Genomic DNA, 15,591 nt, shown 5'->3' with positions numbered 1-15,591 from the left:
CTATACCGTCTCATTCAATATATCAAACATTTAATTAATTTTATTTTAGCATTTTCAACAAATATATTGAAATAAGTAAGTGATTTATATATCAAGTTAGATTACTCTATTTTTTTATCACAAAAAAATCGCTTTAAGTAAAACAAAAATAAAAAAATTATATCCTGGAATTACATCATTTTGATGAAGTCAACAACATAAAACTGAACTTTGGGAGGTGTGAACCTTAAGTTTTGTTCACTTCTTCTTTTGTCAAAGCGATAAAACCCAAAATGGGATATTTCTGAAAACAGTGACTCGTCACAGCTCTCCACAATGACATAATATATATTTGAACGGGCGAATGGTCTTTGTTTTAGAGTGAACAGTGACGCTTTTGCACTGTCGACCTTCGAAGCTGGTTCGTCTCAGTCTCACAACTTCAAGAAAGACTTGGCCACGACCCCGCCCCCAGCAAAGTTATATCGTCTGCTTATTCAAGTTATTGTTTTCTTTGTTAAACAGGAATAAATCATGCATTTCTCAATTCCTGACACACAAGATATTACCGAGGGAACCATCACTTATACCGTGAGTTGTCTTTTAATACTTTTTTGATACAAATTAATAAGAAATAAAATTGATCTTAATTATAAAAAAAAAAAAAGTCAATCAATGCATGGAATGTCAGACAAGTCGACCGTTGAGACAACTCGACTCAGGACAAGTCGACCGTTGAGACAACTCGACCGTTGAGACAAGTCGACCGTTGAGACAACTCGACTCGGGACAACTCGACCGTTGAGACAGCTAACGTGCACGGCACGTGCACGGTACGGCCACGCGGTTGACCGGAGATGCGCGCACAGGCCCGGCAAAAACGAACGATGTGCATGCACGGACAATCACGCTGCGCTATATCGGCTCTGCTCTATGCAACAAAACAAAGTCATGTGTCATAACTCCCAAACGGCGATCAGCCGCCGTCAAAATCCCTGGTACTATCCCCAAAACTAGGCCCAAAATCATGCGAGGCGATCGGCGACTTGTCTCAACGGTCGACTTGTCTTTCCATTTATCGCACATACGGTCGAGTTGTCTCAACGGTCGAGTTGTCTCAACGGTCGACTTGTCCCAAGTCGAGTTGTCTCAACGGTCGACTTGTCTGACCCCCGGTCAGACAGTCATGACACAATATTTAGGCCTGGGGGGGGGGGCCTACATGGAATTATCCACACCCTTAGGCCTTATTTAGAACTTTGCATGAGGAAAAAGTTGCAACCTAACGCCACTTTTTTCTTTGTATCATCTCAATGAAGGTCATTCATTGCAAATATGATGATAGGACATGAATCTGGGACTGAGAAATATTTCCAATGTTGTTAGGAAATACTTAGACAATTTTCCTGACTCTCCATAGACTCTGTACACAATCGCGGAAGTGGCGTCACATTGCAACATTTTTTTCCATGCATAATTTAGTCTTTATTATTTGATATTGTCTGTACCAGCATATGTCATGTTTGTTTTCATAATTTCACTTGTAACATTTTAACACATGGACCTTAAACCTTTCAAAACTTTTCCTCTTTCAATTTCGTTGATTCATTGTGTGTCAGAGTTATAATCTCCACGTGAATGGCGTCTTCCACTGCTCACTGCGTTTCTCTCAGCTGCATGACTTCAACGAGCAGATCCGGAAGGAGTACGGGACCTCCTTCCTGGGAACCCACAAATTTCCTCCCAAGAAACTGCTGCAACTGACGGCGTCACAGGTGGAAGACAGACGGCAGAAACTGGAGAAATACATTCAGCTGGGTACGTGTGAGGCTGCGTCCGAATTATTTGGCTACGGTTCCATCATGGGTGTGAAATCTCAGCTTTAAAGCTGATTTTAGCTTTTTGTGTGTGTTGGATTTCAGCTTTTTTCAGCTTTTTCCCTCACTTGCTGCGTACAAAAGTATCAGAGATTTCCAAAGTTCAGCTTTTTTACACATTTTCCAGCTGTTTTCAGCTATTTTTATCAGTGGTCACTCACACTCTTGCTGGAAGTAACACACATGTTTATGGGAAGTTTTTTAGCCGTAGCCATATAATTCGTAGTCCGAAAATTTGGGACTCTCAATACTGTGTATGAGAGTCCCAAAACTTAACCCTAACCCACCTCACTCCTCCAAAATCCTCCCGACGGTTTTGGAGGATTCTAGAGGATTGAGGATGAATGCTGATTGAATCAAATGAGGATTCTGGAGGATTGAGGATGAATGGTGATTGAAGCACATGAGGATTTTGGAGGATTGAGGATGAATGGTGACTGAAGCACATGAGGATTCTAGAGGATTGAGGATGAATGGTGACTGAAGCACATGAGGATTTTGGAGGATTGAGGATGAATGGTGATTGAATCAAATGAGGATTCTGGAGGATTGAGGATGAATGGTGATTGAAGCACATGAGGATTTTGGAGGATTGAGGATGAATGGTGATTGAAGCACAAGAGGATTTTGGAGGATTGAGGATGAATGTATTTTGAGGCAGGACTGTCTGATGATTTTGAAGGATTTGGCATTGGTTATCCTTCATTTAAACACGAATGCAAAGTTTTGGGATGAGGAGGATTTTGGAGGATTGAGGATGAATGCATTTTGAGGCAGGACTGTCTGACAATTTTGAAAAATTTAGGCGGAGTTGCAAAATTTTGGAAAATTTTGGTGGATTTTGGAGGATTGAGGATGGTTGTAAGCAACAAGGGCCTAGGGGGTTAGGGTTTGAAAACATGCAAAACAAGAAAATAGACTGGCACCTAAAACAACCAGTCCAATACAGCTGCAGTACTGCATCAATCAACCATGCCAAAAGAATTTAAGAAACATGTGGCATGAAGCGGGAACTAGTCTCAATTTACTACACATTTCTCCATAGTCAAGCCACCAGACTATTGACACTGAACGAAGAGGTCAGTCTTTTCAAATAGTTAGACCATGGTTGGACATGTACCAGTCTAGTATTTAGCCCCATTTTGAAATCACATGACTTCCCTCTCGTGTGCAAAATATTGAAGAAAAGTCTGCTTTTATTTAAAAATTGAATTGAGTCTGCAAACTTGGTTGGTGAAATACTGAGGACATGTTCTTTGCCCCAGTGGAGTTTTTGGAGAAATTTGCTGGATAAACTGTGAGCAAGGTGGGCCCGATTTAGTTTTGCACGTTTCAGAGCACTCCAGAGCCCTGTCTGTATCATTCGTACAGGGGGTGAGGCTGCATTTGACTTGCTTAGCTGTGGCTTGCATTGCACATGTGTCTATGGAAGTGGCTGTATTTACATGTTATGTTCCCAGCAAACACAACCTCGTTTTCATGGGTACGATCTTGCTGCGCCATGTTGTTTCCCATCATGCCTTGCGCGATCTTAACCCCCTGGAATTGTGTAATTTAAATGTGCCAAATATTGGCACATTTATATTAGGACTGCAGTCGATGAATCTAACATGCGACGCCATGTTTTTGTTCAAAGTTTTTTTTTTTTTAAGAATCAATCCTTTCAAACATAAGGTTTTGACATTGCCTAATTTAGCAAGGATTTGTATTAAATGTACGTACCTCTTTCCTCCCTTTACAACCGAAGATACAGTTTTTTGGGTAAAAAACGAGGCTGCCATAATCCCTATTGTACAAGCATCGCGCAATTTGAAAGAAAAATGTTCGTAGGCGATGTGACATGCACAGCGAGAGCATTAAAGGGCGTGCAGCCTTCAAAATGCGCACGCAGTACGCTCTGGATAGCCAGTCAGCGTCATTTACATGTTCATCACGGCCAGGGGTTAGTGAAGGAATGCGCACGCGCCCATGGAGTCGAGGCTGTAGCCAATATGAACTTATCATTTCTGTAAAGTTTCCACTTGGGTGACCTATGAACTTTGACCCTTCTGAATACCAGTGATAAACCAGATTGCTTTGATTTTTTCCCCTTGTAGTAAGTCAAGACCAGAAGATTGCCAACAGCGACCTCTTCAACGGCTTCCTGCTCAGCGCTCAGAAGGAAACTCGGCGAGAGACGCCAGTGGAGGCCAAACTGGACGTGTACCTGATGAACGGCCATAAGATAACTGTGAATATCATGTCAATGGACCAGACTGATGATGTCTTAGAGGTGAGTCTGAGTCCTGAGTCTTTCCATCGAGGCTCGGGCTAAGTCACTAGTTTTTTTATCCCCCGGGTTTTCAAGCAAGACAGGGGGATATTGCGATCACGTATTCCTTCTGTGTGTTCGTTTGTGTTAAATTTTGGCTAGGTTCACTGTAAGTTCAGTCATCAATCTCAACTAAACTTTATATGTGGTATTGCTCTTGGTATCTGGTAAAGTGATTAGACTCGGGTAAACAGTGCAAGTGACAGGCAGTGTATGTTAAAGTCCTTATAAATACACTAGGCCAGCTCACTGGTCCCTAGAGACACCACGGCTACTGAGCTCCTACAGGCCTTGGCTATGGATGAGTTATGTCACTGTGTTTAATAATAATAATAATAATAATAACAGGTTCTTATATAGCGCTTTTAACTAAGATCAAAGCGCTTTACATTATTATTACCCCTAATCATTGGGCCAATTAAACATTCCATATACCATCTCAGCTCCCTGGGGAGTATACAGCTCGATGCTGCCTGTTAGGCGCAAGGAAGCTAATTCAATCACAATAACCATCACTGCCCTCATAGGTACCCATTTACTCCTGGGTGGAGAGAAGCAATGAGTGACAAAGTGCCTTGCTCAAGGGCACACGCACCATGACCCGCCAGGACTCGAACCCACGACCTGCAGCTTTACCCACAGACCACGAATCAGTGCCCTTAACCACGAGGCCACAGCACTCACTAGTGTCGTGAAAGTTATTGTTTCGTAAGTAAACAGCCTCTTTATAGCTTCACGGTTGTGGACTAGCACAGCTGCCCACCCATTCTTTGCTAATTACCGTTTCTAGTTATGACACATTCCTTTTCGGTTAGGTACTCTGAAAATTGTCCTTACTAACTGCCTGTACATGTATACAAACTGCAAGGATGCCAGGGGGATCTCGCAAGTGTTACTTGCAGTATTTTTTACTCTAGATGTTCCAGTTTAAGTCTTGATAGGTCAAGTCCGAGGCTTTTTCCATAATAAAGTCACCAGAAACATGTCTTAGACATGCTCAAGACCCAGCCTGAATCTGTGGGCCAGAACTGAGTCACAACTTCGTTTCTGCCTCGGACCAAACTTGTTTCAAAAACTCTTATTAAAAATCTAACATACTTTTAATATTCTTGCACGTGTTTGTTTACTTCGCAGGCTGTTGCATCTGAGATTGGTCTCAAGGCAGACTTTGTCTACTACTTTGCTCTCTTCCTTGTCATGAAAGATGAAGACGACGAAAGAGGAACGAGTAAGTTGTTCCTTTTATCCTTTTTTCTTTAAATTATATTTTTCACGTCATCTTTATACATTCCTGAAGTTTAAAAATGAAACCTGTTTGCTAATACTTGTAATTTCAAGAGGTCTCTATAGGTTTTGTGGATATCAATAGTAGTTTTTGTATCTTTGCAGTTGTACGTCGCATGCAAGACTTTGAGTCACCTTTCATTTCTTTGAAAGCGGCTGTGGGCAAGAACAAGATTGTCCTCCGGAAAAAGTAAGTCTGTCCATCACATAGAGCTATATTAAATTACTAGAGCACTAACTCTTCATTCTTGCGCGCTGAGACACTTTGAAGCCGCTCTGGGCGCAGACATTTTGAATTTATGTGCGTGTTTGTAGAACACAATCAAAATAGAGGGATTGAATTTTAAAAGTGTACTCTACATGCAACGCGCAAGTAGAACATACGCAAACAACTTAAGCGCGTCATTACGGTTCAAAAAACGTCACGGCGAAAAGCATCTGCAGCGGAGGGACACGCACACGTTGCGCTGTTTGCATAGAGCAAAATGAAACGCTCATTTGCTGATCGTGCGTTTCGGTATTGGGCGTATCGGCTTCGATGACACACCGGTATGGAATACAAACGCAGATATGCAAATAGCCGTACAAAAGCCGTACAAAATTTCGAGTTTTCCATAGGTTTGTGCATAAACATGGATGCGCCCATCAGGCATTACTTTGTACATCGAGTTAGCGCTCTAGTAATTTAATATAGCTCTATGGTCCATCATAACCTATAAACCTGAACTCTCTCCCAGGTCCTTCAAATTCCATTGGAGGTTTGGATGATTTTTGTAGGATTGGGGAAGGTAGGCATCAGTCACTATTACAAATACTTGGAGCTTGTTGCACCTTGAAACTTGGCGGTACAAACAGTGTCCATGGGGTTCCTACACAGTGGACACAGTGTCAGCTTTTTTAGAGTTGACCCATTTTTTCAACTGCTTGATATCTTTGCTCGTACCTATTACTGCATAAAACAGGGTCAATTTGATATTTCTTGTTGCTTTTCCAGTTATTGGGATGCAACATATGACGATGATTTGATACAGGACAGTACTGGTCTACAGCTGTTGTATGTACAGGTATGCCACATTTTTTTGAAATAGTTTTGTGGATTTGTGTTCAGAGTTCAGACCCTTACATTGGACCCTTCCATTGTGTAGTTGTTTACCATATTTGTCTCTGTTGTTTAGGTGCTGAGTGCTTTCAAGGTAGTATACATTTCTTTTGCTGTAAGTTTCAGAAATGGATGGGTTTAGGGATTAGTATGTTATAGCAAATATTGCTACACTGACCTGTTTAAAAGCTTTGTGTTCATAGATGCTGGAAAAACCAAGAAAAAAAGTGTTGATCTTGTAGTCTGGATCCCTGACCCTACTTCATATGAAACAGAGCAATTTATAGACATCAGGGAATTGTCAGGTTGGGGAACCAGACTAGCATGACTTGCACGGATTTTTAACCGATTGCAAACGAAATTTGGACTAACTAAATTTGGTAAATTGGGGCCAATGTTTGAGAGAGTTAAGTTTTTTTCAACGATGGTCGGCCGACCGTCATTGGAAATTGATACAAAAATTCCACTTTTCTTGAAAATGACAGCACACCAGGTGCCATGATTTCACAGGATGCTTGAGAATATCATTCACTTACAGTCAAGTAAGGTATTTCATAATGATTTGGTAGTTTTGTTTTTTGGAGATTGCAAATGTTGTATATTCCCCTTAAATTATGCACTTATTTCGCCTTTTACTTTAGCTTGTGTTATAAATTTAAAGCAAGCCATGCATGGTCCTACAGTGTACATGTTGATAGGACAAACTAAACCAATCCATTACGGCAGCATTTTTGTAAGCTTGTTTACTGTTTGTCTGTGTTGCCTAGGTGCTAAGCGACATTGAGAGAGGATGGGTGCAAGCTGGCAAGGATCAGGTCAAGAGACTAGAGACACTGAAAGCCAAAGGCTCACGCAAAGAGGTACAAACGAAACACCTGCTTCAGGCAGGCGTTGTATTAACCCTTACCCTACTAGACCCTCCAACGCATGCCAATATGTGCCTCAAGAAAATCTCCTATGTTTTTTGCATGGCCCTCCAATATCTGCCATGTCATTTCAAGGGTAACTGGACAGGCACTCCAATACATGCCACAGAGAACAATGAGAGTCCTCTGATAACAATCAAGTGCCCCCAGCTGGTCAGTATCAGGCACCCTCCAGGGCCTCCAACTCCTGCCAATTGGAGCCTTCACTGCTACATCAAAGTATCCTCCAATAAACTGCAGCTGGAGGGCATTGGCATAACCAACTGACATGCAGTAAACTACCCTCATAGAGTAAGGGTTAAAGGGACACTGGGTCCTGCAACAGCCCAATTGGGCTACAACCATGCTTTGAACGAATGATGTTAATTGAAAAGAACATTTAAAAGTAGGATATAAACATCCACACATCTATCCTTTCAAAACTGGGCGTTTTTGTGCTATTCCTGTATTATGCGTGCGAGAACAAATTTCGGGGTCTACTTTTGCGACCCCAAAAAGTCGAGCTGTTTGTGTGCTAGTTGTGATTTCAGCTGTTAAGTGTCCGCCTGTTGTGCATTGGTGATTGGTCACCGCTGTTCCCGAGACACACAATGTGTATATCGTACACTGAGAACGACAGGAAAAAATGTATTCGTACTCCGTCGTGTCCGATGTAAACAACCGGGTTTTTCGTCTTTTCTCGGGAACGGTAATTAGACATTAGGTTGGTTTCCTTTCAACCAGATGTTTGAAATGGGATAAGTAAACAATCCAAAACATGAAATTTTCAGGGGATTTCAGGACCTAGTGCCCCTTTAACAGCACTTCAATAAAAGTTTTTTTTTTTAGATACACAAATTCTGTGCATTTTTTCCATTTACTGAGCCCTGGAGTGGTTTGAGTGACTGCAAACAGTCATTCTAATGCAGTTGCTCCTAACTGTTACAAACATCAACCTTAAGTTCTAAATTTGAAATTTTCCTTTACATTTTTAAAAAAAAATATACCACCAAGGGAAACCTATTACTTTTGGGGCCGACGGGTCAAAGGTCAAGGCCACTATCGCTAAAACAATAGAAGTCTTCCATTTTGGTTGGGTACACTGACAAGCATTCGTACTAACTGACTGTATAAAAACTGTCAGCATGCCAGGGGGATCGCGCAAGTTTCATTTGCAGTATATTTTTGGTTTAAGTATCAATTTGATTTTTGGTTCCCAGTACGTCCAGTTTGCCAGGACGTTGAAGGACTACGGTTTCATCCAGTTCAAGCCCTGCATTGTAGACTACCCGGCTCCCAACACGCCGGCGGTAATCAGTGCAGGCAACAGGGAGTTAGTCTTCAGACTGAGGCTAGAGGACGGGGCGTGTAAGGAAGGAAGTTTCAAGATAACACGCATGAGATGCTGGAGAATAACCTCGGTGAGCTTGGGCCCCTGGATTTGTTGTGTTAATCCTAGCCACCCCAATTACATCAAAATCCATCCCCCCATTTTGGTAGATTTTGGGGGACTTGGTCCAGAAGGCCTGGCGTGACTAAATATTGATGGAGTGTGATGGACTTGGTCCTAATGGCCTGAAGCAGTGCTAGGGGTATCCGATTGATTTTGCCTAGCTTCCTGTACTGCTATCGTGATAAAAGCCATGTGTAGCAAGTCCATGAATGTCAACCAGTGCGTCAGTGGTGGATTTCATTATATCATGTACAGTTTTGTATTGGACGAACAGTGATTGACGGATTTTGATGGACTTGGTCCAGTTCCTAGTAAAGAACTAGGGAGTTAGGCTTAAGCTAGCTCTAACCCTTTATGTAATTGGCATTAATAGATACCTTGGAGAGGTGATAGCTTCTGATTGGTCGAGACTCGATCACGCGGGGGTGTATTAATATGTGATTTAAAGGCCGGCTTCAAGAACAAGCGAATTAAATGGTCCCTGAACCAGCATTGATCCAGCATCATGTAAGCCAATGAGTGGCCAAATAGACAATTGTCCCACAGTAGCTTGCAACATACGCGTGTATTCCACACAGTTGCTTTGCGGGCATGCATACGCGCGCGTAAGTCTTCACACGACATGTTTGTACTGAGGATGTTAACGACGAAAGCGATTTAAGTTCTGTAAACACGTCGCCCATGGACAAATTACTTTTTCTATACCGAGCGTTTTTGTTATTCTGGACACAAGATGCGTCTAGAGACGCATTTTTGGAAATTTTCCGTTAGTAGTTCGTTTTTAATTCGGCGAAGCGGTGAATGCGTGCGAGCAAGCATTGACACGACGCACACGCGCGTGGTTGCACGACATCACGTAGCTGCAATCTGCTGAATGAGAATGTGTCCCAGACGCTGATTTCGGGCGCAATTCAAAACATGACTCGGCAACTTTTGAATTGATATCGAGATCCTAGAATATTGTGTTCTTGGAATATGCAGCATTCACTAAAACTTCACTGAGCTAAAACTTCATCAGGTTAGTTGTTAAGAACCATTCTTTATATTTTGAGCACTTTTTTTGCTTCAAACCAAAAATTACACAAATGACAAATGATATACTCTACCTTATAAACTGTTACCCTAGCCTTTTATAGTGAGGGAGTTTGCAGAGATCGATAGTGACAAAGTCAATTGTTAGAGTACGGTTCAAGGGTGGGGCTTCAAACACAAGATTAACCATTTCTGAGGAACGTGAACAAAGGAGAGAATGAGTAACGACAAAATTGCTCTTTCCTTGGATGGCTTATCTCCAGGTGAATCGAGGGGAGGACACCAAGGCGGACCCCGCCCAGCTGGAGCTAGCCTTTGAATACCTCATCGGCAGAAACAAACTGCAATGGGTCACAATGACCAGTGACCAGGCTATCCTGATCAGTCTGTGTCTGCAGGATATGGTGGACGAGTTGCTGCTGAAGAAACGAGGAGGTCGCATTAAGAGGGTAAGTGTCTGTTTGACTGGAGACCAGGGGCCGATTTCACAAAACTTGTCTTGTCTTGCGACTCATCTTAGGACTTATAACGAGTCCCGCTCTAAGATTGATCTTAGCTAAGATGCGTCCTTAGATCGATTTCACTAAGAGGAGGTCGCACTAAGCGGAGGTCGTATTAAAAGGGTAAGCGTCTGTATGACTAAAGACCAGGGGCCGATTTCAGGAAACTCGTCTCGTGACTCATCTTAGGACTGAAGTCTTAAAAAATAAAAAAGGATGCGGCCGGGAAAAAGGAAAGCGGGTGGGAACGAGAAACTGTTTTAAATTTTTACTTGGCCTAACAATTGGTTACATGGCAGATAGGTGCATTTTAACAGATATTTGGGATGTTCTGATCTCAGCCTCAGGATAGAGTCAAAGGTCCAGAGAGACAGTTTAAGGGCAGAGACGGTGGCGTCATCGTCGCATCGTCAACCTCCAGCCCAGCGCAGAGTGATCCCAACTCACCCCCACAGGTAGGATATGAACCCACTAGCAGGGGCCATTTTCACCGCGCTGCTAAGCACAAAAATTTGCTTAGCACAAAAAAAGTCTGGCTTATAAAAGCAGGTTACCAGCCAAAACTCCACGTGATTTTCATGCTAAGCAAACAATTTGCTTAGCACAAAAAAAGTCTGGCTTATAAAAGCTGGTTACCAGCCAAAACTCCACGTGGTGTAGATTAGTATTCAGCTGTTGTTTGCTTAGCATGAAAATCACATGGAGTTTTGGCTGGTAACCTGCTTTTATAAGCCAGACTTTTTTTGTGCTAAGCAAAATGTTGTGCTTAGCAGCGCCGTGAAATTGGGCCCAGGACCTTAGGCTGTATCTGATGATTATGGCTATGGCTGGCAGTAACACACATGGCTATGGATGTGGCTTCAGCTGCTTCCATAGGCATGTGTGTTGTTGCTAGCCGCAGTCAAGTCTTACAGACATAGCCATAGCTCCAATCCTTTTTGATAGTGTCATTTAGGAAGCTATTCTTATATCTAACGTGAAATTTGCGATCCATGCAAAGTTTTGGATTTGTGTGGAAGATTAAACAGTTTCGGGTCAACAGTCAATCACTTTGCAATCTTATCATTCCTTTGCATTCGTCAAGTCGGTGCATTGCAATTGCGTCTTCATGGTTTTCCGTTACATTCTTTTATCAGCCTTCATACATGCATATATAGACATAAATCCTGGCAGTCCTGAATCCTCCAATTCTGATATGATTTTTCAAACACCCTACATAATTCCTCCCAATCGTTCAGCAGTATATGCGGGCATGATCTTACCCGTACTACCATTAAACCCAGTGCTTGTCTTCCAAAGTATGATATTGTATTAGGAGTAACAGGCAGGGTGGTTTGGGGCAGTACAGGGAGTAACAGGCAAGGTGGTTTGGGGCAGTACAGGGAGTAACAGGCAGGGTGGTTTGGGGCAGTACAGGGAGTAACAGGCAGGGTGGTTTGGGGCGGTACAGGGAGTAACAGGCAGGGTGGTTTGGGACAGTGCAGGGAGTAACAGGCAGGGCGGTTCGGGGCAGTACAGGGAGTAACAGGCAGGGTGGTTTGGGGCAGTACAGGGAGTAACCAGCAGGGTGGTTTGGGACAGTGCAGGGAGTAACAGGCAGGGTGGTTTGGGGCAGTACAGGGAGTAACAGGCAGGGTGGTTTGGGGCAGTACAGGGAGTAACAGGCAGGGTGGTTTGGGGCAGTACAGGGAGTAACAGGCAGGGTGGTTTGGGACAGTACAGGGAGTAACAGGTAGGGTGGTTTGGGGTAGTACAGGGAGTAACAGGCAGGGTGGTTTGGGGCGGTACAGGGAGTAACAGGCAGGGCAGTACAGGGAGTAATAATGCTTTTAACCCTTGATTTCACTGAACAAAAATCATTTCACACACTGTATCCCATTCATGCTTTTATGTTCTTATCAATGCATCATTCCTCATCAGAGTCCAACCGACACAAGTCCATCTAAGACATCCAAAGCCAGAGGGTCCGTCAAGAAAATCTCAGTAAGTAACCATGCGTGCTAACTCAGATGTGCTTAGCACATAAACATATGCTAAGCTAAAGAGGGTAATGCCAGCCAGAATGTTAAGATGTACATAGCCTATGACTGGTGTGCCTGGCGGTTTTTTTTCAAAATGAATGCAGAATACTTTTTTGGAATTGCATCTCCTTGCGAAGCAATTTGTTTTGGTTCGATCTTTAATCTGTGAGATCTTTAACCCTAACCTTCAAAAATCCTCCAAAATCCTCTTTGCAAAATGAAGGGTTTCGCAGGATTGAGGCTGCATGGCAAAAATGTGTGGCTGATTTTGGAGGATACACTGTGTCAAGGCCTAGGGCGGGACCTTGCATTGTTTATGCTCAGCCATGCATACATTTAGGCCTAGATTATACATGAAATCCGCCGCACTGCTCCAGGATGTCACTGGCTCTGCCTAAACATATTGACAGTGATTGCTGGAGGATTTTGCAGGATTGAGGCAGTGGTCACCCCTCCAAGGACCTCATTCATGAAATAACGGAGGATTTTTGAGGACTGAAGCTGTATGCAATTTCTACATGCAGGCAGTTGGAGGATTTTGCAGGATTGAGGTTGCATCCTAGCAAAAACGCCCAGGAGAAAATTGCAGGGTTTTTTTGGTGCAGATTCTGGTTTGAGATTTTGAGATTTTACTCTCCGAAAGTACTTCATAAAAATACTGAATTGCAGATGGTTTGTCTGAAACTTGCACATTTTGTTTTCTGTCTGGATTTTTGTGGTTTCCGTGTTGAAGCTTAATTCAGTCGCTAATACTTTGGATTGTTTGTTTTGCAGGACAAGTTACAATCGGTTGCTGTTTCACCAAAGCAACACACGCCAAAGTCTGTGGTTGAGAACGACATCTTTGAAGCAGGAATCGGTGAAGATGACTTGTAGGAAGAGGCATCGAGCAATAGTAGAAAGAGGTCTGTTTAACTTGGACACAAGATGGCTTCCATGTGTATTCTTGCATGCGAGATTTTGTGTGGTAACAGTGGGTGCGTTCGAGTAGCTCACACCGATCGACTCGGGTAAAGGCAGAAGGGTTAGCCACGAACAGCTCGGCTAATCAAACGCTCAACTGCAGGCCATCACGATCCTCACGTGATGTCCGTAGCCACTAACCATAAGGTGAACACTCCTCTTAAGACCAACCCGACCAACCATATAGGCCACTCGGGTTGGGGCACACCATTTTGGAAAGTTTGCCCTGGGGGATTCAGACTTAACCGCACTTATCCTATAATTGGTTCCATAAAGGAGTGAATGTCACTCTGCCTGAGAGATTTCAAGCCTATTATTTCGTTGCTAAATTCAATCTAAAAGTATTATCATGATGATGTACCTGGAATGTTGACTTGTTTTATATGTTGAACTGTGAAAATCAGTGAATAAATGGCCGAGAACGACTTTTTACTGCTTTGCTAGCATAAACTACAATCACCAGAAAGTATAGTTCCAGATACTAGAAAGCAGTGTGGCTAACAGGTGGTAGTTCATTTAACCACAAGTCATTATCTCGCTGGGACTGTGGAGCAGGGAGGGGAGTTTTGTTTACTTAAGGGCTCCCCAGGGGCTTCCAACAGAGGTCCAAAATGGTGTGTGAAACTAGCCACTTTCTTAACCCTTACCCTACTTGACCCTCCAATGCATGCCAATTGTGCCTCAAGAAAATCTCCTATGTTTTTTGCATGGCCCTCCAATATCTGCCATGTCATTTCAAGGGTAACTGGACAGGCACTCCAATACATGCCACAGAGAACAATGAGAGTCCTCTGATAAAAAGTGAGTGCCCCCAGCTGGTAAGTATCAGGCACCCTCCAGGGCCTCCAACTCCTGCCAATTGGAGCCTTCACTGTTAAGACTTGTTATCTGCCAAATAACTGCAGCTGGAGGGCATTGGCATAACCAACTGACATGCAGTAAACTACCCTCAGAGAGTAAGGGTTAAGAGGGCCGTTTTCGTCATGCAAAACGCCCGTTTCAGACTGGGTCTTAGTTTGAGATTTACTGCTTTTCAGTCAATTGCAAAACTCAAAACAGTTGGGCTGGAATTATAGCCTGTAAAGTCGCAATGAACTCAATAAATGATTACCTTTAGACTTCAAATAAAGTTGATTTTGGGTCCGCAGTCCGGCCGCCACATTTGTCCGTTTCCTGGTATGAACAATGCGTGCGTGTGGCATATTCCCACCACTGACTCTGCTCCATGAGCAGGGTCTGTGGTGGCTGACCCGGGTGAGCCCCGAGAATGACGTCAAAGCAAATCGAATGGCACGGGGCTAACCACTGATCTCTATTAAAAGACTGGATAGCTAATAAAGGGCCGCACAATGTACGAATTTGACGCCATATTGGTGAGACCGGCTGGTGATCTACAAAGGACAAGTTGTCGTTTTTATAGACAGCATGATTTCTTTTGTAATGTCGCGGTTCACTTGACTTATATTTTGACCACCATCACTGACCAAGGTTAACTACAATTTTTCTAACGTCGTGGTTACTAAAATGCCGCAAATATAACTTTTTCGGCGTTTTGAAATAATAATCACTACGGAAATGTGTCCCTTTTAGAACATCATAATATGTGTACGTGACCAAAATGCACGTAAACTGTTGATACAACGCGCGCTTATTTACGCGTAGAACGTTCGTATTATACGCGGCCATCTTCGTGAGACCGGGGGCGAATTGGTCAATATGCAAAGTCTACTGTGTGAATGTTGTATGCATATCCGCTATCCAGTCTTTATATAGAGATCAGTGGGGCTAACCCATGTCGATCCAGGTGAGCTACACAAACGCACCCAGTGTATAGTGTACGCCATTCCATGTCCAAATTACAAACACACATTGCCACAGCTCTGTGTATGGCTGTACAAGTCTGAGGCTCTTAATTTGGACACTAAATGGTTCCATGTGCATTGTTGCATGTTGAGTGTTTACAGTGCACGCCATTTTGTGTCCAAATTTCAAACAGTCATTGCCACATTCCTGTATGGTTCTTCGAGTCTGTTTAGAAACTGGCACTGTATACTTAAAATGGTTTGAGCAATGCGTCGCATGTTGGACACAAATGCTTACCATCAAAGGAATGGAATACGGAGAGTTACAGTTGCCAAAAAAACGTTTGCTTCATGTTCAGTATTGG

At 43.1% G+C, this 15,591-nt stretch overlaps 1 protein-coding gene across 2 annotated transcripts; it reads left to right on the top strand.

Moving 5' to 3' along the window:
- The first annotated feature begins 148 nt into the window (after positions 1-148).
- Positions 149-14,059, top strand: LOC119724409 (sorting nexin-17-like). Of its 2 annotated transcripts, none has more exons than XM_038195451.1 (13): positions 149-217; positions 505-570; positions 1,599-1,797; positions 3,953-4,128; positions 5,302-5,395; positions 5,557-5,641; positions 6,446-6,515; positions 7,318-7,410; positions 8,676-8,876; positions 10,204-10,389; positions 10,782-10,895; positions 12,361-12,423; positions 13,236-14,059. In XM_038195451.1, the coding sequence occupies exons 2-13, from the start codon at positions 514-516 to the stop codon at positions 13,335-13,337; spliced, it is 1,440 nt and encodes a 479-aa protein (XP_038051379.1). In that variant the 5' UTR covers positions 149-217; positions 505-513; the 3' UTR covers positions 13,338-14,059. The 2 variants fall into 2 exon arrangements, with proteins under 2 accessions (XP_038051379.1, XP_038051380.1); XM_038195452.1 differs by adding an exon at positions 10,550-10,563 and having other exon boundaries at positions 184-570; positions 10,204-10,375.
- The last annotated feature ends 1,532 nt before the right edge of the window (positions 14,060-15,591 follow it).

The sequence above is a fragment of the Patiria miniata genome, unplaced genomic scaffold (genome assembly GCF_015706575.1).
Source record: "Patiria miniata isolate m_02_andy unplaced genomic scaffold, ASM1570657v1 HiC_scaffold_18, whole genome shotgun sequence".
Lineage (NCBI taxonomy): Eukaryota > Metazoa > Echinodermata > Asteroidea > Valvatida > Asterinidae > Patiria > Patiria miniata.
This window is presented reverse-complemented; position numbering and strand designations above follow the sequence as displayed.